General features: G+C 37.0%; 1 protein-coding gene across 1 annotated transcript in view; it reads right to left on the reverse strand.

The window, feature by feature from the left end:
* The window catches only part of LOC132161071 (phospholipid-transporting ATPase VA-like), a 52,547-nt gene extending 28,570 nt beyond the window's left edge, over positions 1-23,977 (reverse strand). The window contains exons 1-7 of the mRNA XM_059570864.1: positions 23,233-23,977; positions 9,623-9,827; positions 8,045-8,130; positions 2,260-2,366; positions 1,763-1,894; positions 1,037-1,167; positions 529-781 (exon numbers count right to left, since the gene is read on the reverse strand). Of these exons, the coding sequence (XP_059426847.1) occupies positions 529-781; positions 1,037-1,167; positions 1,763-1,894; positions 2,260-2,366; positions 8,045-8,130; positions 9,623-9,827; positions 23,233-23,660 (1,342 nt within the window). The 5' untranslated portion in view covers positions 23,661-23,977. The remainder of the gene's footprint in view (positions 1-528; positions 782-1,036; positions 1,168-1,762; positions 1,895-2,259; positions 2,367-8,044; positions 8,131-9,622; positions 9,828-23,232) is intronic.
* Between the last annotated feature and the right edge of the window lie 1,636 nt (positions 23,978-25,613).

The following is a 25,613-nucleotide window of genomic DNA, read 5'->3' on the forward strand; positions in this document are numbered from 1 at the left end:
TTATTGGAATAGCAATTTGTAACATTATAATGTCTCTTAATTTTTACATTTCATCCTTGCTGGATAAAAGTATTAATTTCTTTCAAAAATAATTGTGGGTAACACTTTTGTTAAGGGACCAATTCTCACTACTAATTGGTTGCTTATTAGCATGTGTATTACTAGTGACCATAATTTACCCCATATCTAAAGTTAACAACTACCTTACTAACTAGAATTTATTGAGACAAAAGTAATAGTTAATAGTTAGTTAATAGTGAGAATTGGTCCCTGAAATAAAGTATGAGCTAATTCTGCTACATGTATTTGAATGATCTTCATTTGCAGGCTTTTTGATATACGGCATTAATTGTAATCACTATGATTAATTACATTAATTGGCATATCATGTAATTAAATCTATTCATATTTTACATGATTGACAGCCCTATTGTTTATACAGCATAATGCTCATTTACAGAGAATTAATGGTGTGCAAAGAACTACATTGGCCCTTGCTTTAGCACTGCAGATGCTGAGAATCCTAACCATTGGCATCATGCGAGTACTCGACTCCTGCCACAGTACAACGGCGAAACACCATCTTGTTTTCTGTGAGAGTGCCGGTCTTATCAGAGAAAATGTACTGCATCTGGCCCAGGTCTTCTGTGATGTTCAGAGCCCTGCACTGGAGGTGAGAGTCTGTTTCCTCATCGTACAGCTCCATGTCCTGATGGATAAAGTACACCTGGCATATCTTCACTATTTCAATGGAAACAAAGAGCGAGATTGGGATCAGCACCTGCACCAGAGAAAAAGAGAAGTAGAGAGGTTTGTTATAGGTTCATGCAGGGTCATCATTTCAACTACCGCTGAGCCTACAAACCAGGTGGGAAATAAAGGAAATGTTAATCCAAAATTGAAAATTCAAAAGTGAATCATTATTTAATTGCATGGTGACTTCAAATCTAAAAGAATTAGATTTCCTCTAAATACAGAGCATCAATGTTAATCTGAAGCACATGGTAACATTACCCTTACACCACTTGCTTATCACCTGCAAAACTATAATCATGGTCAGGAAGAGATAAATGGCTGAGACCACTGGAGATAAATCTGTTCCTTCTGGGCTCAGGACGTCAAAGACAGGCCTCTTATCTCCATACTGGAACATCCACAGGCCATGTCCTAGAGGAGGTTTCAGAGACAAACACTTGACTGTATATGGTGTGGTAAAATGGAATCTTTTTTTTTTTTTTTTTTTCACTGAAGATGTTCAACGAATCTAAATGTTGAATTAAACCAGAACAAATCACTGCTTCCTCTAAAACGCTTTCTCAAATCAGATACATTCAATCAGTCACTGAAGAAGTATTTGTATTGTGGTAAAATGCATAAAAATATAAATCTTTTGCTGAAAAAGGAATTAGAAATGGTTTATACTTTAAAATAACAAGATTGTCTGAAACAAACATTTCCACATGCTTAATAAAATACTTTTAACTTCAACTTGTTTTATTATTTTTTGGTTTTAATTTGGGACATAATACAAAGATAAGATTATTCATAACGGATAAATCAGCAAAAGAGCTTCACATTAAGTAACACTTTAGTTAAACAACAACAACGAAAAACCCCCAACTTAAAACAGTAACTAACACAATAGTAGGTTATATTATATGGAGAGTTTTAAAATAGCCATTATATGCATACTTCACAAGCACTTCAGTTGACTGCATTAATGACTTGGAAAAAAACTGCCTAGATGCCAGGTTTTACGTACCGATTGCGGAAAAGAGGCACATGACCAGAAGGATGATGACACACCAGAACACATCTACGTTCATCTGCCTCTCCAGTTTGCTGCGTTTATAACGAGGGCCGTTGTTGTTCAGCATTGCTTTTGTTTCATGACCTGAGAATCAGTGCAAAGCAAAACAGTCACTTTTTGTAAAAATAACATGATCATGATGATGATGTTTGTCTTAATACAAAGTATTTAACATAGCTTTTTGAAGTTTTTTTTATTTTATTTTGGGACATTTAAATATAAAAATGTGTAAAATTTCAAAATATTGTGAAATAAAGAAAAAAAAAATACTAATGATATAATGAACTAATGATTAAAAAAAAGATGGTGATTTAATTACAAAGATAAATGAGCACTGTTTGACATAATACATCATTTGAAATGTGGTGGAAATGACACTTTAGTGGACAGCATGTAAAATGAAACCACTGTAGCGGACATTTCCAATCCAGTCCAAAGAAGCAGCGTACCTGCATAGATGATGATTCCTACAGCCTCCTCTGTGTTGCGGATGGTGCAGCCCCTGAGCAGCAGATTGTCTTTGTACAGGCCGTCTCTCCTCCCACTGCAATGGACTCTGTCATATACACCATGCAGGTTTCATGTATCACAGTTGCAACACAACAGATCTGCGAGGATTGCACACAATCTAGCTCCAATTTGAATTCATCATTTGCTAGAACTTCATTAGACTGGAAGCTAACAGCAAACGTATGATGTGGATATTGCCAAGGGATATCCACATAATTCTGCATCCCTTGTTGCTGACAACATCGATCCATAATATTTGACAGTCCACAGGGTTTCCCTCAGGATCCCTCTTTGCAGCAAAAAAATCAACAGTAAGCAATGACCTCAGTAAAACGGCTCTGTGCACAGGTAAAGCCCTGAGGCACTGGAGCTCACGTTCAGTCAGTGCAGCACTTTCTGTAAAATCCCAAAGCTGTGTAATAAAAGAACTGAGCAAAGTAAAAAGATTTGCAGGATAAATAAGAGCGAAGGAGTGGTGGGGAATGAAATCTTAAATCCAACGAGACCTCCGATCTGAAGGTTGCGTGTGATTCCAACAATGGGAAAAGGTTCAAAAGGCCCCAGGGCTAAGCTTCCTGATAAACTGCAAATTAACTCGTGCTGAATGAGCGCTGAATGCTAAACACCTGTGGAAGGAGCTCAATAAGATTTAATGCAAGCACTAATCCCAGTGCTAAATTCAGGATTACATCCGTTGGTTAAAAAGCTGTTCGCTGATGCTCAACTTTTCCTTTTTCAAATTATCTGACAAGGCCACTAGCAAGTTTTTGTTTTTTTATTCCATAGTAGTGCATTTATCTTTGGGCTTGGCCCTGGTTCATGCCCAATCTGACCATATTAGCTGTATGTACACCCCATGCTGTCAATCACAGTTCTGGTTTAGCTCAGAGCCATCTGCCTATTTGTTAGTTTGGACAAAAGGGTTAAAGTATGGTCCAGTTAGACTTTGATGGTAAATGTAGTAACTGTATATCATATACCTGCAAAATGAACATTTCCCTTAGGTTGTTTAAATACAAATGATCTATTCTGATGGAATAAAATGTATTGTTATCAAGATATAAACTGCAAATACAACATCATATTTCAGCTTTCTAGGGTGCTCGTACAAGCATAATTCACTCAAAATTCTCAAAAGTCTCCTATCCTCACAAAGGCTTTTATTATATAATTATTATATTTAAAGACACAGTAAAACAGTTAATATTGTGAAATATTATTACAATTTTAAATAATTTTTCGGTATTAGTAGATTTTAAAATGTAGTTTGTTCATGTGATGACAAAGCTGATTTTTTTAACAATATTTAGAATTTTTAATTATTAAAATGGAGAACAGTTGTACTTATTTTGCAATATTACTGTTTTTACTGTATTAAAAAAACAACAACAGCCCTGGTGTTTACAAGAAAAACTTGCTATAACATTTTAATATTAAAGGTGCCACAGAATGCAAAAATCACTTTTATAAGGTGTTTGAACACAGTTATATGGCAGCAGGGTGTGAAAACAACTAGCCTATAAATGGTAAAAATCCACCCACTCACTATTTTATAATCCTAATGAATCATAATCAGTCTCTACACACTAGCAGTTCCAATTTATCACTACTATGACATCATAGTCAGGGAAAGTCCCGCCCATTTGTGACGTTCTCTGCTCTATTAGTGCATACACAGCCCTGAGTGAGAAGCTCCGCCATTACTGTTTTCTTGCTGTAGCACCAAAGAACCATTACAAGTGTTGTGTGTTGATGCACCAATAAACACAGGAGTCTCCATAGACCACTGAGGACACGGTGGTTAAATTTCTTTTTTCGAATAAATGGAAAAGTCCAATATGAGTAAATACAAATCTGCTTGTTCACTCATTTGCTCAAAATTACGATATTTTTGACTCCATTTGAAGGGCACATTAGTTACATAATATTTACCATTAAGGTGATTGGACCAAACAACATGCCCATGCCCTCCAGGTATCTCCTTAGCATGCACTGCACATATTTGCCAGCTGGGATGGGATGATATCTTAATGCAATAAGCTGTTGCTCCAACAAGACACAGTTCTTGGCGCCCACCATGCATTATGTACCCCCTTTTGCTTCGGTAAGCCACTTTGACAAAAAAAAAATTCTGGCAGCACACCAGAAGCATCTGTTCTCCATCATCCAGGGAAATAAATGTCATAATCCTTCTGGTTCCTGTGAGCTGACTCACTGGCCCGGTTGTCATTACTATACCATGTGCAGCAGGTTTTCATCTAAACACAGGAGATATACTTCAACCTATACAGCTTTACTACTGCTACAGCAGTCTGCTCAAATATATTATGTATGCTAATCTCAAGCCTTTGGCCTGTATGCGTTAGCCACCATTTAAGACTTTAAGACTGCAAAATAAACACCTTTCAATATGGAATGATATTGCGGACTTTATTCAAAAGGCATTGCAAATTGTATTTGCAATTGCGTTTTCAATTTGTGGACGCATAAAATGTGACATAATCCAAACGCAAATGCAAATCGCGCATTACCGTTTTCATTTTCGATTAAGTGAACGCACAGTGTCTGCCAAATTTAAAATGGAAATGCAAAGTCCGTTTGCAATTGTTTCCCATATCTTACGAGCTATGAGCCTGTCATATTTAAATAGCAATATTAATTACCACATTTGCCTTTTCACTCTCTCTGCACTGTGCATGTAAACTGCCAAAACTCAAATGGAATCGCAATACCTTTTGCATTTGTATTTCCAACGTCTACACGGAAACCTGTCAATCAAGTGACAGGGGTTGGGCCATTTTAATGGGCGTGTTTGCATTGGGAAGTGACGATCGTACTAAAATGTACTATGTTTTTACTAGGGTAAATATGAGTTAACGATAGTGTTTATAATTAAGCCACAGTAGCCACAAATGTACAGTTGTCTGAGACGTTATGAAATGTTCTTTAATATCATGAACCATAAAATGTAGTCAGTGTTCTGCTATTGTTTATTTTCATAATAGGTAAACACAGGCCACAAGTTAACACGGTCACATTTCCTATATTCAGCAGCTGCACAGCAGATGTACAGCCGCAACTGTACATTAGTGACTGTCATCTCTCACGGCATATCGTCTTTTAGCGCGTGTTCGAAACCCGGGCCAACACAGACGTTCTTTATTTTTTTGTTTATCCGACTAACTTCAGCCGCTGATTTCTGACTTGCATCCTCAGTAGTTCAGACTTTGTGCATTCGACTCGGGAGTGTGATGTCTGCGAGGACGCAGGTCCGGTAATTCTGCAAACAGCAGCGTACTTGATAACATGTCAGCTCGCCTTGACTACTGCAATTTTCCTCACTGTATGAGCCGTTTGGCTCACTGTTCAGCCGTTTGGCGGCTGAAGTTAGTAGATGAAAATAAACAATAGCAGAACACAGACTACATTTTATGGTTCATGATGTTAAAGAACATTTCATAACGTCTCCGACAACTGTACATTTGTGGCTACTGTGGCTTAATTATAAACACTATCGTTAACTCATATTTACCCTAGTAAAAACATGGTACATTTTAGTACGATCGTCACTTCCCAATGCAAACACGCCCAATAAAATGGCCCCACCCCTGTCACTTGATTTGCATTTGCGTTTGGATTATGTCACATTTTATGCGTCCACAAATTGAAAACGCAATTGCAAATACAATTTGCAATTGTATTTGCAATTCCTTTTGAATAAAGTCCGCAATATCATTCCATAGTTCAATCTTAATCCACACTTTGAAAGTCTAAATACCATATTAACAAGCCTTTAAAAAAAGTGAGAATAGAAGTATTTTGGGCACCACTCAATGAAACAGGGGCATTTTCCAGTTTGATAAAGTGATTTAAAGAGGATTTTGTAGGATTTAAATATCCCATCAGATAAATTGATGTATACTGTCAGATACAGGCTTGATAGTAAAATGACTGACAGTTTTAGAATGAAATTTGTCATTAAACCTTAAAGCGTTAGTTCACCCCAAAATTAAAATTGTGTAATTAATGACTCGCCCTCATGTCGTTCCAAACCCGTAAGACCTCCGTTCATCTTCGGAACACAGTTTAAGATATTTTAGATGTAGTCCGAGAGCTTTCTGTCCCTCCATTGAAAATGTATGTACGGTATACTGTCCATGTCCAGAAAGGTAAGAAAAACATCATCAAAGTAGTCCATGTGACATCAGAGGGTCAGTTAGAATTTTTTGAAGCATCGAAAATACATTTTGGTCCAAAAATAGGAGAAACGACGACTTTATTCAGCATTGTCTTCTCTTCCGGGTCTGTTGTGAGCGCGTTAAATTAAAAATTAAATTAAATTAATGCATTTAGCAGACACTTTTATCCAAAGCAACTTAAAGTGCATTCAGGCTATCAATTTTTCCCTATCATGTGTTCCCGGGGAATCGAACCCCCAACATTGAGCTCTACCAATTGAGCTACAGGAACACTTAATGACATAATTTTCTTTTTTGTGTGAACTAACCCTTTAAGCATCAAGCGTAAATGCTAATTATTATAAATGTGTCAGGGGAAAACAGTAAGGAGGCTGCATTAACATTTTCCCATTTGAATTGGTTCATTTTAAAGTAGACATTTAACTCACTATAGATATAATTTTTATGTCAAACATGCATGGAGTTTCGCACTCAAGGTCAGAGACCGACATGGCAGAACGTGCATCCTGTTTCCTTTCATTATTTTTTCAAAAGTGCGTTTTGTTGTTATTGTGAGTGCACACAAATAATCATAGTCTTTACAGATTCGAAAGCTATATTACTCTTATCTGTGTGACCAAAAACGAGGGAGTATTTCAAGAGTAAGTGAATGCAAGTAAACGATTAGTCGACTATTAGGGGGCAGTCCTAATATTTACGGATATAGCATGGAGATGTTAGAAACAGTGGTGAGGGAAAATTGTTATTGTATTGTACTGTATTACTGTATCTATACTAACACTATAAGTGTCTTATGGCATAAATTATTGTTACAGTCAATAATATGAATAATAATAACAACATAAGCAAGGATCACACATTTTTTCCTTTAGAAAATACATTTAGCATCTAAAAACATCAGTTTACAACAAAGGTGGAAAAACATTCCACTCCAGAAGCAGCATGTCAGCATTATTTATAGCCTCTTTCCATCTCAACCATAACACTTAACAAACAAAGACCAATTCCTATAGCACTCCAGCAGAGAACGTTGCTGGTGAGAGGTGGTATAAGGTACAGTAGAATAATTAGGTAGAATAACAAGGTTGAAAAGTCACCAGAATAATGCTAGAGTAAGGGAAATACACACTGCCTTTCCATTACAACTGTATTAAACTGGATCTATTTGGGTCACAAAATAACCATCCAGCCCGTAATTCGAATCTCGGCAGCTAACGGAATTTTAATCACTGCTGGCAAAACAAAACAGTGGAAAGATCTGTTTTGTCTAAATGGTTTGTAGAAATGATGATTAAATATAATGAAGGCGTACAAATTTCCAGATGGGATATTAAGTTATTAGCTATACATACGCGGTCAAACTAATTCAAGACTCTGATTTAATCAAGTAAAGATTTTAGAGTGAAGAGCTATGAATTTTTTATTGGAACTAATAATGATTAATGCCATTAATCATGATTAGGTTGGGCCATAAATTAAGCAATAATGTAAATGCAATTAAATTACATAAATGTATTATACTTACATGTATCCACGAAATCTGTTGAGGTCATTGTTGGGCTTCTCACATTCAACAACACTGTTGTATTTAAATGGGTCAAACTCACAGTCCTGCAAATGAAAAACAGATTTGCAATTTGGGATCTGAACATATAAATATTTAAAATTAAATGATCAAAGGACACTTCACCCAAAAATGAAAAGCCTGACATATAATCAATCTCATGTTGGAAAATTTTGTCTATTCCTCAAACAAATCTTTTGGAAGACTCTGAATACGGGCACAAATAGGCAAAAAAAAAAAAGTTGTAACAATATAATGTTTCATATTGTTCAGTATCGATAATTATTTAAATTTTTTAAAACAAAGAGCATTAGATTTTTTTTTTAACCACTATTTTTAAATTAACTAAATTTATTGAGACAAACAAAAAATCTATTTTTTTGTTTTTACAGTCAAACACAAAATAAAAAATAAACAAATATCCAATTTTTTTAATGTTTTTTTTTGCAAATTAAATAGGTAAAACATTTGGCTTGTTTCCCCGAGGCCACAGGAAGGGCGCAATGAGCAAAATAATGCAGCACATTAAATTGTCAATTCAAGGAAATTACAGTCTATTAAAAAAAGTGCAGTACTTCTAAATTAACTAAATGAAAAGGAATAAACCTCCAAATTTGTGAAGTGTTTTCTAAAAGTTTAAACTGTTTCAACTTTGCATGGCTTTCTATACATCTCTTGTGTGTCACACGAGCGCAGTCTAGAAAGTGCTCGGAATATGCATTCTGTGTGAATGGCTTGGTTTTGGTTTTAACCCAATTATGATCTTCTACGCATTGAGCAACTATATTTGTCTAATATTTTGAATGAATAACGCAGTAACTGTGTGTCTCGTGGGCTAGCTAGATTAACAAAACATTAAACTACGACCCCACTTACATCACCACATCTCGTGCTCCACTGATGACGCTCCCTGACGTGTCACACACCTAACATTCGATTGTACTATTTTTGCATTCAAATGCACGTTTATTTTAAATTCGCCTAATACACTTTTTTTTATATTCACAATCTAGTCATCACAGGCAGGCACAGAACTCATGTTTGTGTTTGTGTGTTCTGTCTGTGTCACTCAAAGCACATGCCTATATCGTGCACTATATCAAACAATTTATATATCGTTATCGAAGAAGGTGTACAGTCGATAAATATCAATACCCTTTTATCGCCCAGGCTTAGGCACAAGATTTATTAACTAATATTTTTGTATGAAGCAATAGCAGATGGAACTTTTTCCGACATTCACTATTTTTTGGCCACACCACTCCTTATCATTCGGTTTTTGCTGTCAAACTGTTCAGATCAACTCTCTTAATGACATCTTGAGATTAAAAAATAAAGTGTGAGGACCAGTGAGGGAAAATAATATTTGACTTTGGTGAGTGGTGTGAAATTACTAAAGTTTTCTCAGTGGGCATGCACAGACCATCTGTATACACACACCCTCACATTAACTGTTCTTGACACCAGCATGCTTCTATTCAGTTCTTTACTCAATTTATGGGATTCCCCAACAAACACACCACAGTCCTGAACACTCACCAGGTCGATAAAGCTGCGCACCACCTGCCTCTGCTTGAGGTTGGTTTCACCATCCAGTGTGGCCGTCTCAATGTGACACAGGCGGTCAGGGTCGCTACTGCTGAGCAGCAGAACATCCGCCGGGAGAATCTCGTTGCAGCGCAGACGAATGAAGTCTCCGACCCGCAACTCTTTCCAGTATTTCTCCACATACCGTTTCTCACTCCTACAAAGGACACAAACAAACAAATGTAACTTACCCTTAATCATGTCCCAAAGAAAAGAGGCTTTGTTACTTCACAGAGGCAGTTGTGTCCTAATGCCTTCTATTATTGAATATTAAAATCATTAAATTCAATTTTAATGTTCAAATTTAGTTGGAATTGAAAGATGGATGTAAACCTCAGATTCACTGACTGGGATAATACCACAAAAAAACAAAACGGAGTCAGACGTTGGTGAAAACATTTCGAAACTTCATCAGGACAGACTATTCAATATACATAAATCTGTTTTTCTGATCGATAGGTGAACTGTGCTCTTAAAAATAATGCTCTAGAAAATGTTCAATTTTTTCAATTTGCTTAATTTACCATAAATGCATTTTGACACTTGCCTCTGCTGCTGGTGTTGTTTTTTCTGCCATAGCAGTGAACGGATCCGTAAGCAGTAAAAGCAACAAGACCAAACAAACTCCACACAGGACTGAACAGTAAACAAACCACAACTGTGCTGTGTTCAAAACTGGGAGGTTAGTGTTCATGGTGCTGGCCTAACATGATGGGCAACATGACGCCTATTTCAGGAGGATAAAAATAATATTACTGGGCTTTGGCAAACATGGCTGCAGGGACTCTGGCTCTCCGAGCGCCACTGCTGAACAAACCTTCCTTCTGTTTCTTTTCCCGCCCTTCTACACATAAGAGCACTCTTTTACTGCCACGCGGGAATGTAGGGTGACCTCTTACACGAACTTGGCTTCAAGAGTTGTACAAAGTAGAGGAAGAACTCATTCTCCATGGTTTAAGAGGAAGGAGAAACATTTACCTGATGTAGGGTGACCACCTGCTAATAAGCCCAAGGGGGGACAAGGGGTATGTATGACAATGTGGGACACTGCCTTGCGCGGCGGTGCCCCCACACCATGGGCAAACTAACTGATAGTGGTTTACCCATTTCTAGCACATACCACCTTACATGGTATATTAATAAAGCCCTATTCCCCTAAATGTGTAACTGCTGATGTATGTTCATGACAGAATTGACAGATGCACTTCCACTTATGATTTACTTTAAATATTTAATTTTATTTATTTTTCATTACAATTTATTCACTTTAAACAAATTATAATATAAAATTATAGGATTAAAATGAATTGTAGTTGCTCAACACCACAGGAACAGTTACAAAAAAAAAGTCTAAACTCACAACAACAGAGGTTCACGAGGAGGAAGGATGGTGAACTCGCATGTTAGTAAAGGCAGGCGCATGAAAAAAAAAAGTTTGAAACAGGACACACCTTCTCTTTTTTAATTGATGATGGCGGTGCCTCAGAGTCTCTTTCTCCATTTTTCGAATTGGAAAGTGTGCATCTAAAAGTTCCTTCCCAGTGAGTCTGGTATGCACGTGCGTGCGCTGTCATGACAACAAAGAAAAAGTTGACAACAACCTAGTCAGCAGTTCAACTGAGGGGTGGGTGTGGCAACAGTAGCGTGCTGAACTGTCAAGTAATGTTCGTTTGGTTGCCTGGGGCTCGAGGACATAGAGCGACCAACTTTTTTTGAGCAAGCATTGATTATGCGTGACACAGTCTCAATTTTTTGGGACGCATGAATTGAGCTTCAAACGCTGTGCGCACACGCGCTACGCGGGACGGGTGGTCACCCTAACCTGATGGCAAAGGAGGAGAGGTGAAACGATGGCCACCAGGAGGTTTCTTTGAGTCTCTTGGCAGACAATGGAGCGCTGCAGGAATGTATTTTTGTAAGCCGGTTTCATCAATGGGTTTTTTGAATGGGTTTTGGGTAAAATGTCTGAAATAAGGTCTGTGGTTAACACAAGCTCAAGATATTTAATGTTATTCTATGAAAAAAAATACATCCACCTTGTGATTTTTAAAGCTTGAATTTGGCTTGGTAAATGTGGTTGCTAAAAAGTGGCTAAATGGGACTACAGAGGCTGTTGAGAGCATTAAACAGTCACTTAACACTGGTGAACTCATCTACTCACTAGTTGTTGTCAGATGCTAGGTGGTGACACTGAAGTCATGTGATTATGGTAAACCTGGTGTACTTCTGATTACTGTAATTAGGCTTCCAAATTCATGAACGCTGTGTTCATTTGTGAAGATAACCATGATGAACAAAACTTTCTGCAGTAATACAAAAGCCAATGGGAAAATCCAATAAGGGTTGTTGTCAAAGGCCCAAGGATGATATGTCCCTCATTTCAGTGCTTTTGAGGAAGACGCATAAATGACAAAAAAAACTAAAACTGCCAAAACCACTCATATTTTCAACTGTTGTTTTGCGGTATCTGAAATACATACTTCACCTTAAAATCAACTCTGAACCTACGTTTAACTGTACTACTGATTACAGGCACATGACTTTGAGGGTTAAACAGGTCGGACAACATCCAGCTCTAAGTATATAAACATATCACTGAGAGGAAGCAGGGGCAGATCAGGGTGGACATGAGGATGTTACACTGATAATGCACAGTTTAGCTAATTTTATAAATGATTCTGGTTACTGTAAAAACTGTTGAAAGTTAAGGATTTGGAGGAGGCGGCGGCTTGTAAACATACATAATTTAGATAATGACACATGGACAGGAAAAAAAATAAATAGCAGTCAGAGAGAGAGAGCGAGAGAGAGAGAGAGAGAGAGAGAGAGAGCGAGAGAATTAAGATTAGCAAGATAATACATTTGTAAACAAGGATGACCATGAGCACACAAATCAACAATTCAGCTTCAGGTTAGATCTTCATTTAAAAGTCATCAAAGCTACAGGTATATGGGCTAAAAGTAACCAAACTCCAATTTTAAATTCTTTGATGTGATGTCATGAAACCTTAAGCTTTCAAATAATATAGGCGACTTTTATGGAATTACATTTGCTTCAATAAAAATGAACGAAACTTTATAAAACTGAACGTAACTTTTTCAGAAACTGTCAAAAATATGCCATAACAAAAGAAGAAAAACACAATGAAAATGAAAAAAAATTAACTCAGTCACACACATTTAACAGGCTCTTCAAATATGCTTCATTCTTTGTTAATGTTTTTCAAAGATACGTTTTCGGTAAACGTGGATTCTGAATGCATTGCCACAGATTTCGCTCACGGTTTGAAGTTTTTCGTTTGGTGTTTTGACACAAACCTCTCGTGGGGCGGGCTTAACAATGATCTACTCTGATTGGATAGTGAACTTTTGATGGACAGGTGCTCTCTGACCGGGAAGTACAGACGTCACTCAGTGGTGTGCATATTGGAAAGCTCTCGCGCTGATTTGTATGCAATACGTCGTGCTTTGTATTACTAAATATGTAAATATATTTACACCTATATATATTTGACCTTCAACCGTCTCCGTCTGTAAAGATGACGAGGAGGAAGATGATGCCGCTCCGTGTTTCTCCTGAGAGCTCATCTTTACAGACTGAGACGATTGAAGGTCAAATATTATTTACATATTTAGTAATACAAAGCACGACGTACTGCATACAAATCACCGCGAGAGCTTTTTTTTATTATTAATGCAGAGAATAAAAACATACAAAAGTATAAACATACATCACACAATATCAACCATAAAAAAAAAAATAGAACTAAAGAAAAGAGTGCCAAAATCTAAACAAAATTACACAAGGAGATCAAAGGCAGAGCAAATTCTAACAGTCCTTATAGGTTTGTTATTAGTAGATACTGAGATTACATACAAATAGTTTTTCATTTCTTTTAGGAAAACAGAAGACAGGTTTACAGTTGGAGAATTTGCATTTGTGAATGAAATTTGTTTAGAAAACAAATCTAATAAAACTGATATTTTCGTTTGTGGGGTCGGAGTCATAATACCCAAATATAATGTTTTTCATATGTACTGAGAAGCCTGGCAAAATCTTACACTGGACAAACACACCAATATCATCCCAAAGTTTCTGAGTGTAGTGACATTACCAAAATAAGTGTACAGTTTCTTCAGAACTCGAACAAAAACAGCATGTTAGATCAATGTCAATGTTTAAATCGTTGTATAAACTTCATTACAGGGTAGAACCGGTGTATGAGCTTAAAATAAATTTCTTTCACTTTGTCTGTGAAAAAGAATTTTTGCGGTAGAGACCAGATTTAATCAGCGCGAGAGCTTTCCAATATGCACGCCACTGAGTGACGTCTGTACTTCCCGGTCAGAGAGCACCAGTCCATCAAAAGCTCACTATCCAATCAGAGTAGATTAGGGCTGCACGATGTTTCGTTTAAGCATCGATATCGTGATGTACGAAGCCACGATAGTCACATCGCAGGATGTGCGATGTAGGCTGTCGTAGTTGATCCGTCAAGACACCAAACGAAAAACTGCGAACCATTAGCGAAATCTGTGGCAATGCATTCAGAATCCAAGAGTTGCGAAAACGAATCTTTGAAAAACATTAACAAAGAATGAAGCATATTTGAAGAGCCTGTTAAATTTGCACGACGGAGTTAATTTTTTTCATTTTCATTGTGTTTTTCTTCTTTTGTTATGGCATATATTTGATAGTTTCTGAAAAAGTTACTTTCAGTTTTATAAAGTTTCGTTCATTTTTATTGAAGCAAATGTAATTCCACAGACTTGCAGTCGTGGAATTTCATCAAGCGAAATACATTTGTACCAGTTACTTGCCCTTCATAAATGTAATGACAAATCTACTTTTAAAGTCACAATAATACAAAAGTAGCAACAGATCTTTTTTGTATTGTGGTGGCGATCAGGGTGATTTTCACCAGATGGCATTTTGTTCAAATATAATGCGCACAATAAAAATAAAAAGAAACATAGTAATGGATTGATCCCAGTAAGATCTGTAACATGCATTTATATGCATAATGAAACATAAATTCTTTCTTTAACCCTTCAAGCCACAATTTCAATACACTTGGCTGCATAGTTTAATTTGAGCATTGTGAAGAATAAGGTCTTTATAGTGTCTCTGATGCCGTGAAAGGCTTTGCTTCATGTCCAGGCAGTTACAGCACATACAGCCCTGAGGATGAACTGTACTATGTGCTCTTTTAAGATGAGCGTGTGTATCTTCCATTTCTAGATCTTTGATTTTTAGTTTGTACCATTGAAAACATGGGTCCTAGTTCACATTTTGGACACAAGTGAATTAACTCTTTGAGAAAGAGAAGACGACAAAAGCTAAACTAAATTACGGCTGCTTTTGGCATAAAGATGAGCATGATAAGTGAGGTTAGAGGAAAATATGACAAAGTTATTTATAAACCCTTATTTATAAAACTACTAAATAATGTATGTCCAACCCCATGTCTTCAGTAACGTTCTGTATTACTAATGAATTCATACTAATATACAAACAGTGAAGTAGGGCATTGCAGCACAGCTAAATCCCCAAATAAGCATTCACCAGATGAAGGAGACACTATACATGTGCCATTTCCTTATACAGTGTTCTAAATACAAGAGTTTGGTTCTATGGTATAATGAACCCCCATGTGGAGAGAGTGATTGTTTTTATTTCATCTCTGGAGTTTGAGGACCCTTCTCTAGAACCCTTTATGTGTCACCTGCAGCATAACTAACACTAACATCAAGTAATTTAGAAAGAAATTTGCCAGGAAACACAGTTGGGATTTGAGATGGATTAATATTCTAGCACAGTCCTACAGATAAAGCCACTGGAACTGAACTTTAAGGTCATTTCCTCTAGAGACACAAAGTGGAAACGGTCCACAAACAAGACTTCCGAGAGAAAACAAACTGCTCAGCAGAGTAAAAGCTTCTATGGGTGTATCTATTCAACAGAAAGCAAAGGTAGGTCTCTGAAAAGCAGATCAGATTTTGGTATACACAATTCCTACAAATCCAAATTGTCCCATGCATAAGCCAATAATGCATCAGAGCCAAAGCTGAAGATCCAATATCAAAGAAAAACAATTACTGAACAGAGTCAGACCACCCAAAGCAAGCCTTCGAATCATTGACAGAAACTAGTGTGCATGGAAAAACTGAGTGGGACAGAAGTCTCATGGGAGCCGATGAAGAAAATGGCTGTGGTTGCCAAATTGTTGCTGTAACAAAAGCAATGAATATTTGAAAAGTTTAAATTTTTTACACAGTTTCAGTATTTCATGTTTCAGTCAGAAATGTTCTTTTTCAAACATATTTATTAATTTTAGTCAAGCTGCAGAAAGGCCACATTTTAACCAAATTATCAAACATGTACATATAAACATAAAAACATACATTGAAATGTCATGTAACATAGTAAACATGCACCGCTCAGAACTAATGTATTAACTATAAAAATTAAGACATAATTGGTAATGTTACGGTTTTAGTGATTATGCAAACAAAAAGTCATTTTATATATATATTTTTGTTGATTTTAATTTAAATATAACACTTGGTGAAACGATTTGTGTGTCAGTTCTTTTTAAACATTTCCAGCACATTAGGGCTGCACGATTAATCGCATGTGATTGTCATGCGTGTCTCTTTAGTAAAGCTGGTTCTGTGATTAGCAGTAAATGTCCATCACATGCTTTCAAATGGAGCGGCACTTAATATACAGAGTCGTAGTTCGCTGGCAAGCTATGCAATATCGCGTTCATAACTGCAAGCGATTCATCTGCGATTATGATGTGGTATTGTGTAGCTTGTCAGCGAACTATGGCTCTGTGTAGTACGTGCCACCCATGATCATACTGATAACTGTGATAATTTTGGTAACTATAATCAAGATAAGAAATTAATACTATTCCATCCCTAATTTTATGACTAATATCCTTTAATCTTGGTAATTTAAACTAAAACAGCAACCATCATACTATAGCCAAGGTCTTTGTTGAGGGCTTCTATAATACAGATATCCACGTTAAACCTGTACCAGAGATTTACGAATATTTGAGGTAAACCTGAGCCTTCTGAAAGAGCGTGAGCCATCTCACCCTGCAAAAGCTCTAAATTCCTTGAATTCCTGCCTCCCGTCCGCTCACAACTCTCACAGGAAAAAAAACAAGCATTGATATCAAAATCCCCCAGGAATCTGTCACAATGTAAACAGATTTTCATAAAAACAGTGTGATATTTTTGTTGTAAGCATTTGAAAAGAGCAGCAGGAAACACAATAGAGAGTCTTTTGATCCTGCTGCTGCCCGCCGAACACAGGAAAGGAGGGGACACACTCGCTTTCTAGACATTTCTATTGTTTTCCTGATCCCACTGTCTCTCTTGAAAAATTACTTGCATTATTTTACGAGTTACACTTGACAGTGCTCTCATACACACAATAGGCCATGTCAAACTGTCGGAGAGGCAGGTTATGAAGGTTTTAGTAAATTTCATGAATAAAAGTAAAGGAAAACAGCACTGATTCAAGATGTCCCCATCACAAAGCTCACAACTGGTCTTTGGTGCAACATAAAAAGAAATTCAGGCATTTCAATGCATCATCCACACAGTATGTATACTGATCTTGCATAACCCTTTTTCTTGTCATCCTACATGAGCATCTACCTTGAGTGCTGACATCTCAGAGACCCTGCAATGTTAACAAATCAATCATATGTCTCCAAGCACTGTTTACCCTCAAGCTAAACAGGAACTTCATTTGTACAGGTCTCCGCCAAAATAGCCCTTTCTGTCTGAACATAATGAAATCCACGTTCCTTCATGTGCACAGCCAATCAACAAACACAGAAATGTTATGGCTTGGCAGGCAAGGCTCTAATTTATATTTAAGATGGTGAAAATATGAACATAAACGCATCAAAACAGAAGAGCAACTCATAACAATAATTCACAGACAATGCCTGCATCCTCTGCGCTTCATAAATAGGTCAAAAGGTGGAGGTTTTCCTACACACAAACTAACACGCACACACAAAATATTCAGCATTTTGATAGTACTAGCATACGATACACATCCTAACATATACAGAAGGGTTTTTGCTGATCTTGCAGGATTCATGCAGTCCAACTGTTTAAACAGCCTTCTGTGAGTCTCATGCTACAGTAAAATGTCAAGGTCCTCAGAGACTAGAGTCTATACCTTGAGCCTGAACTTATAAAAATGAGCAATCAGTGATCAGATTCAGTGACATTTGGCCTTCCTAACCAACAGACTCCTTCCGAAAATGAAACCAAGGACTTTTAAGATGCTGCTGCTGATACAATATTACAGGTGCTGGTCATTTAATTAGAATATCATCGAAAAGTTAATTTATTTCACTAATTCCATTCAAAAAGCGAAACTTGTATATTATATTCATTATTACACACAGACTGATATATTTCAAATGTTTATTTCTTTTAATTTTGATGTTTATAACTGACAACTAAGGAAAATCCCAAATTCAGTATCTCAGAAAATTAGAATATTGTGAAAAGGTTCAATATTGAAGACACCTGGTGCCACACTCTAATCAGCTAATTAACTCAAAACACTTGCAAAGCCTTTAAATGGTCTCTCAGTCTAGTTCTGTAGGCTAGACAATCATGGGGAAGACTGCTGACTTGACAGTTGGCCAAAAGACGACCACTGACACCTTGCACAAGGAGGGCAAGACACAAAAAGTCATTGCAAATGAGGCTGGCTGTTCACAGAGCTCTGTGTCCAAGCACTTTAATAGAGAGGCAAAGGGAAAGAAAAGATGTGGTAGAAAAAAAGTGTACAAGCAATAGGGATAACCGCACCCTGGAGAGGATTGTTTAACAAAACCCATTCAAAAATGTGAGGGAGATTCACGAAGAGTGGACTGCAGCTGGAGTAAAGGCTTCAAGAACCACTACGCACAGACGTATGCAAGACATGGGTTTCAGCTGCCGCATTCCTTGTGAACAAGCCACTTTTGAACAACAGACAGCGTCAGAAGCATCTTGCTTAAAAAAGGACTGGACTGCTGCTGAGTGGTCCAAAGTTATGTTCTCTGATGAAAGTAAATTTTAACATTTCCTTTGGAAATCAGGGTCCCAGAGTCTGAAGGAAGAGAGGAGAGGCACACAATCCACGTTGCTTGAGGTCCAGTGTAAAGTTTCCACAGTCAGCGATGGTTTGCGGTGCCATGTCATCTGCTGGTGTTGATCCACTGTGTTTTCTGAGGTCCAAGGTCAACACAGCCGTATACCAGGAAGTTTTAGAGCACTTCATGCTTCCTGCTGTTGACCAACTTTATGGAGATGCAGATTTCATTTTCCAACAGGACTTGGCACCTGCACACAGTGCCAAAGCAACCAGTACCTGGTTTAAGGACCATGGTATCCCTGTTCTTAATTGGCCAGCAAATTCGCCTGACCTTAATCCCGTAGAAAATCTATGGGGTATTGTGAAGAGGAAGATGTGATATGCCAGACCCAAGAATGCAGAAGAGCTGAAGGCCACTATGAGAGCAACCTGGGCTCTCATAACACCTGAGCAGTGCCACAGACTGATCGACTCCATGCCACGCCGCATTGCTGCAGTAATTCAGGCAAAAGGAGCCCCAACTAAGTATTGAGTGCTGTACAGGCTCAAATTATATTCAAATTTTCTGAGATACTGAATTTGGGATTTTCCTGAGTTGTCAGTTATAATCATCAAAATTAAAAGAAATAAAGATTTGAAATATATCAGTCTGTGTGTAATGAATGAATACAATATACAAGTTTCACTTTTTGAATGGATTTAGTTAAATAAATCAACTTTTTGATGATATTATAATTATATGACCAGCACATGTATACCAGAAGACATTATAGATATGGCCTGTTAGCAGTTGATTAATATAATGTACAAAACAAAGTCTGATTTTTGGAAAAAGATAAAGAGAGTATCAGATGGCTGGACATGTAATCTTAATGTGTGACCATGAATTTGTTTTTTTTTTGCCACTTATGATTTCCTTACAAGTTTGAGGGTTTTGGAAATCACACTGCAAGGGAGAAGTGAAACTAGAATCAAACTGACATTCTAAGAAACATAAAACACACAGTATTAGGTAATACGCTTCCATTTAAGCTTTTAGATTTTATATATTTTTTAAAGGAATTTAGAAATGCCTTTTTTCCAACAAGGATTCATTAAATTAATCACATCACAGTCAAGACTTTTACATTGTTACAAAATATTTGTTTTCAATAAAGGATATCCTTCAAATCAGCACATTATGATTTCTGAAGGATCATGTTACATTGAAGACAGGAATAATGGTTGTTGAAATTCAGCTTTGCCATCACAAAAATAAATGACATTTCTAAATATATTCAAATAGAAAACAGCTATTTTGAATTGTAATAATAGTTTTTTGATCAAATAAATGTAGACTTGCTGAGCATAAGAGCAGATTTTAACAAATTATTAACAAATATTACAGAACTTTTGAATGATAGTGTATACATGTACACACACACACACACAGCTCATAGGTCAAAGACAGTAGCTGGGTTTCCATCACCCTGCGCTATGGGATGGTAAATCCTGACTAACCAGCGGACCAATCTCATTCCACAGCATCTAAAATGTTGTTATGGTCATTTGGAAATGCCAGAGCAAAGTCTGTCATCTAAGTTTTTCTGTATAATTGCCCCCCAGAATAGTTAAACGACTGCGTTCCCAAACAGCAGCATTCTCTTCTAAAAGCAATAACTGCAAAAAGATGCAATTTTATTATATATGAAAATTATTATATTCAGTAGCTTCTCCTACTTTTTGTATAGTCCCAGTTTATCAGGAAGTGATGATTTTGTTCTCTTTGACTTGTTGGATGGAAACGGTGCTTGTTCGCAAATGTTTTGTGCGATATTCCAATTTTGCGCAAGTTAAATTCGCAACTTTGGATGGAAATCCACTTTATGACAAATCAACAACCTAGAAAGCTTGAGAAATCACTTTTAAAATGGCCCATAATATTATCCACATTACTTAAAATGAATGACTTCTATAATTTTTGCTTTGAAGTTTTTGTGCAGTCAAACATTTAATCCATGGATGAGGCAATATGCAAGGCATGATGAAAGACACAAGAAATTGTGCAATATCCACATTCCTTTATCATTTTATACGCTTTTACATCATTGTGCACTAACATAATACAAAATGGAAAAATGTTGACCGAATATTTTCATAGGCACACAATGATGCAGTGTCTAACGACAAACCGTTTTATATTCAGAAAGTATATAAATTATCTCCTATATTAAGCTATTAAATCTCTTGGTTATTTCCATAACATCAGGTAACATGACACTTGCACCAGATGTCTGTAGTTATGGTGCCTGGATGCCACGCACGCGTGGAAAACATTGCTCAGATACAGAAACATCCTATAAACCCAGAGGAGTTGCTAGAGACAGAAAAGTGTCCGGTAACATTGTACAAATAACACTTGGAATGATTTAGACTAATAAGCACTAAATGAAAATATGTCCTTTAAAGTCCAACCGGTGACTTATTCAGGTGGGAGTTCCAGTGACAAACTTTGCATTCATATTAAAAGGTAAAATCAGGTTCAGCTGGGATGACATCATACTGCGAATTCAATCTACAGTAATTCAGTGTGGCATTGTTAGCAACAGGAACAGTTTTCTAAATAGAGTCATTTGCTTGAGAAAATTCAATCAAGCCCAGCCCTTGAGAGCAACATTGATACAGCACAAGCTCAGATTGTGAAGTCGGAGAAACACTGTGGCTTTTGACAGAGTTGATACATGGCTGACAGAGACGCTTTTCATCAAGAAATACAGTCTCCAGACTGACTCTCTGACTCCAAAAAAACAAACAAGTGGAAGCCCTCAAAAACACAGATGAGAGACGGGCTGATCTCCAAACAAGGCCATTTTTTTTACTGGCAATACAGGAGAAGCATGACAATGTCCTTCATTTCTGTACAAAATGAAATTTTCTGACCTGTTTTATCTGCTAAAGGAGCTGTAGCTCAAGTGGATGGAGGTGAACACTATGAGCACACTGTGTTTATCACCAAGGACAAAGTGAACTTGAACAGCATTCAAAAAAATCTTGATCAGAAACTAAGCTAATCTTCAGTGCTAGATAATTTGAGACACTTTCACAATTAGGGTTAATGTTTTTGCCACATAATGCCAACAAGTTAAAATGACTGAACTTCGTTCACTCAAGTTTTTAAAGTTTGAAATGATATATGCATGACTTAATTGACCAAATGAGCAAATTAAACCCTCACCGTGTTGTTTTAGTATTATAATTGAGATACTACTTTAGATCTTATTTATATTTTGAATTAGATAGTTTTCTTTTTCCATTTCGAATGAAAATAATAGTAATAAAAAAAGTCATTTTCTTCATTTTATTTACAGGATTTATTTTTAAGTTTTAGTTTACTACAAGAACCCTGCACTCAACGCAACCAAGTGAATAAAATACATTAACCTAGGTCATCAGCTACACTTAATAACATACCTAATACCAAGCCTATACTTATTTCCAAAGACAATCATGGCTAAGTATTCAAAAAACTCGTTGGAATTCAAAGAAGACATTCATGAGACACTGAGGCCTGATATGCACAACCATATCAGCCACTCCGACAGCAATTATTTAACCAGAGTATGAAACTTCAATCACTGGTCTTTCTCTTTCGCTTATCAGTATTATGTGCTTATGGGTGTCATGTGGTCCGAGAGGTTTCACTCAACAAAATGTACCAACATATAAAATAAAGGCAGCACACTAATACCACAACCCAAACTCCCCAACTTGAGCATCATATATCAAACGAGTTGCCAACCTAGACCGCATTTTTTGTTGTTGTTACATACTGCATTTAGCCCTGGGCTAAACTCCCTCCCTCCTAGGTAAACGGTTTCACACTTTTCAAGGGGGGTGAGTATCACTTTTAACCCTGGGTTAATTAAACCCAGCGTCAAATTTGAGTGGCCAAAGGCACACAAAGAGTATGCTAGAAAGTAATTGGAAGTTGTTTAGCAACAGACAACCAGTCAGAAATTGACTCAATGCTTCATTCAGTAAATATTGAGGCATTATAGTGAAAAGTTTCATATGTTGCTTAAATCAAAGTATGAAGGGAAACGTTATATATGTCAAAATATGCAAATAAGAACGCTAAACCGGCCTATCAGAATGAAGTCTCAGAAGCATAGATTACCACACTAAAGGGCAGTGTGAAAAAGGGACGAAATACCCCAATAATTACAACTTTAAAGAACGGACCCCAGCAGGTGCCTGTTCAAAATGTTGTCGCTTAGGTAGATATGAGACACATCCGAGGCTCCTCGTTCAACAGGTAGGCAGGCCCACAGGTCCTTAGCAGCAGCAAAATCGTGTTATAGAAGTGCATCTGCGACCATTCTCGACCAGGAAAACTAAACAAACAGACTTATGGTTTTACAGAACTTTGTATCGAGTTGGTTTTCAAGCACGTGCTTACCTGCAGTAAACGAGACAATCCAAATGATTTATTTCTTTATCTGAGCGGTGTCGTCTGTAATCTTCCCATAAATCCTTAATAGCGGTAACGGACAAAATAAAAACCACAGGGGCGAGAGCCAACTCCGGTTGAAAAGCATTGACCACAGGCACGAAATTCAGTAATGCTATGAAAACAAAATACACGTTGGCAAATCGGTGGAATTGCTCAAAGAGGTTCTTCGGTAGGAAAGAAAGCAGAGTGTATTTTGTGGTTTTGATCTTATTGTTTGCATAGTGTCTGTTGGGGTTATCCCCCCCTTTGGTATGATCATACAAAATGTTGGCGTGTACAATCCTGGTTTTGCTCTCCTTTTTGCTTTTCCTTCTTTTATGCTTTTTCACTTTGTTACTTTTCGTTTCTTCAGACTCTCCGGTCTCTCGCGCCATACTTCGCCCAGAACTTTTGACTCTTTTCCTTGAACCAAAAGATGGTATCTATGTGATCATGCTGGTCCTCCTTGATGATGAAGGGCCGTGAGAAAAGTTCTTCACTCTGTTTTATCGTCCTCAGCCATCGTGTCAGTTCTCTCCCTTTTCTCTCGTTAGCACTGAAAAGTTTTACAGCGGCATCTTTTTTCCCCTTAGTAGCTGAAGATGCTTTAAGGCAGGGCCGAGCGATTATACATACGCGCTGTTACTCATTTTAGCTCTCTAAATCATTAGGAAAAACCTACAGACAAGTAGTCCTGGTTTAAAGTCCATCCATATGATTGTACACGCTGTGTTTTACGCAGGCCGTGTCGAAAAAAACAAGCCAATCACGACAGGTCCAATAAAGAACGTCACCGTCGACGCAAATAAAGCTCCTCCCTCCAACCAATGAAACATCATAACTGGAAGTGCCACGCGTTACCATTGAGAAAAAGTTTTTCCATTTGTAAATTCAGAGAAACCTATAAGATTGACCGCGTCAGTCACTACTTTCATTGTACAGATTAAAAGATGCTCTTATTCACTTAGTATCAGTTTGTCTTTTTGAATCTGGATAAAGAGCAGAAGGGTAAGAAATGAACTAGAATCTAGATAGTCTGGCTTTAAAGATATGACCCGTAGCAGTCAGATTTCTGCATTCATAGTTAGTTAGGCAAGTAATGTTGAAATGTAGCTATTATGAAACTGAACATAAAAAACCGCAACAACTTGAAACAGAGATTTGCATGAAAACTACTGTCAGGAGGACAACCGAGAGCTGTGGAACTTAACAAATATGGCAATAACAGTATCTGTGTCTACTATTACTGCCTAGGTTTTATTTGTGTCATCTTTCCTGTCTGCTTGCATTGTCATCTCTGTTTAGTTTTTTAAATGAATTCTGGTCTTCCTAAAACTCTAAATATGACAAAGCTTAAATATAAGACCTAAAGTTTACAGAACAAAAACATAAACGCATCTAAAACTTTGAGAAAACTCAGGGAAAAATCTAAACATTCTTTTTGTTTACCTGTCCTGATATCTGTAAAATACATTGCAGAAGGTTCACTCAGAACATTAAGATATAAAGCATAAAATCGAGCTGGATGCATGACAGGGAAGATAACAGATAAAACAACAGCAGACAAAGACAAATGTATTGTACAAAACAGTCAAGACTTTTTTGGAACAAACTGTATGCCATCATTTTTTGAAAAAGCCTTCCATAAATGACAGAACAAGATGATATAAACAAAGAGCATACATGTAACATCGACTTATTTCTGAGATAGGGACAAATATATGGTACAAAGCACAAATGGAACCTCAAAAACACAGGAACCAGACAATATTAGTTATATTGTGTTCTGTTTGTGTTACTGCATGATGTTTTGTGCACTATTTACAGTTATTTTTGTCATCCATTTATTTTCTAAAGAGCCATAGAGAGATTTATATATTGTTTACTATTGCAAATTCTTGGTAGCAGTAGAGAAGGTTTTATGATGGTTGCCTCCCCACAGGACTATTAAACAGACCACACCAAAAATGTGGATATTGCAGTACAATTAAAAATAGCACATGAACGTTTCATGACATAGTGATCACACCAAATCTACGCCCTTGTTTGGTGGAGATTCCTGTAGCCATGAAACTATTATCAATTTGTTGTGTTTATATTACCGCTACAAACAAGTTAATCAGCTTCCCTGTGACTCAGGAGCCTGCACTGAGACGAAAGCAAACGTGATGCCCAGTGCAGTTTATTAAACTCGCTGATCTGTTTATCCCTTGTTATCTTTTGATTAAATAAGACCATCTGTCTTAAGAATGCAGAAAAACAACTTTGCAATAACACTGTATGTTGAGGGCTGAATTTAAAAAGGTTTTCTTGCACATTGCTGACAGACAAAAGAGTGGATATAAGAC

This window comes from Carassius carassius, chromosome 17, assembly GCF_963082965.1.
Source record: "Carassius carassius chromosome 17, fCarCar2.1, whole genome shotgun sequence".
Classification (NCBI taxonomy): domain Eukaryota; kingdom Metazoa; phylum Chordata; class Actinopteri; order Cypriniformes; family Cyprinidae; genus Carassius; species Carassius carassius.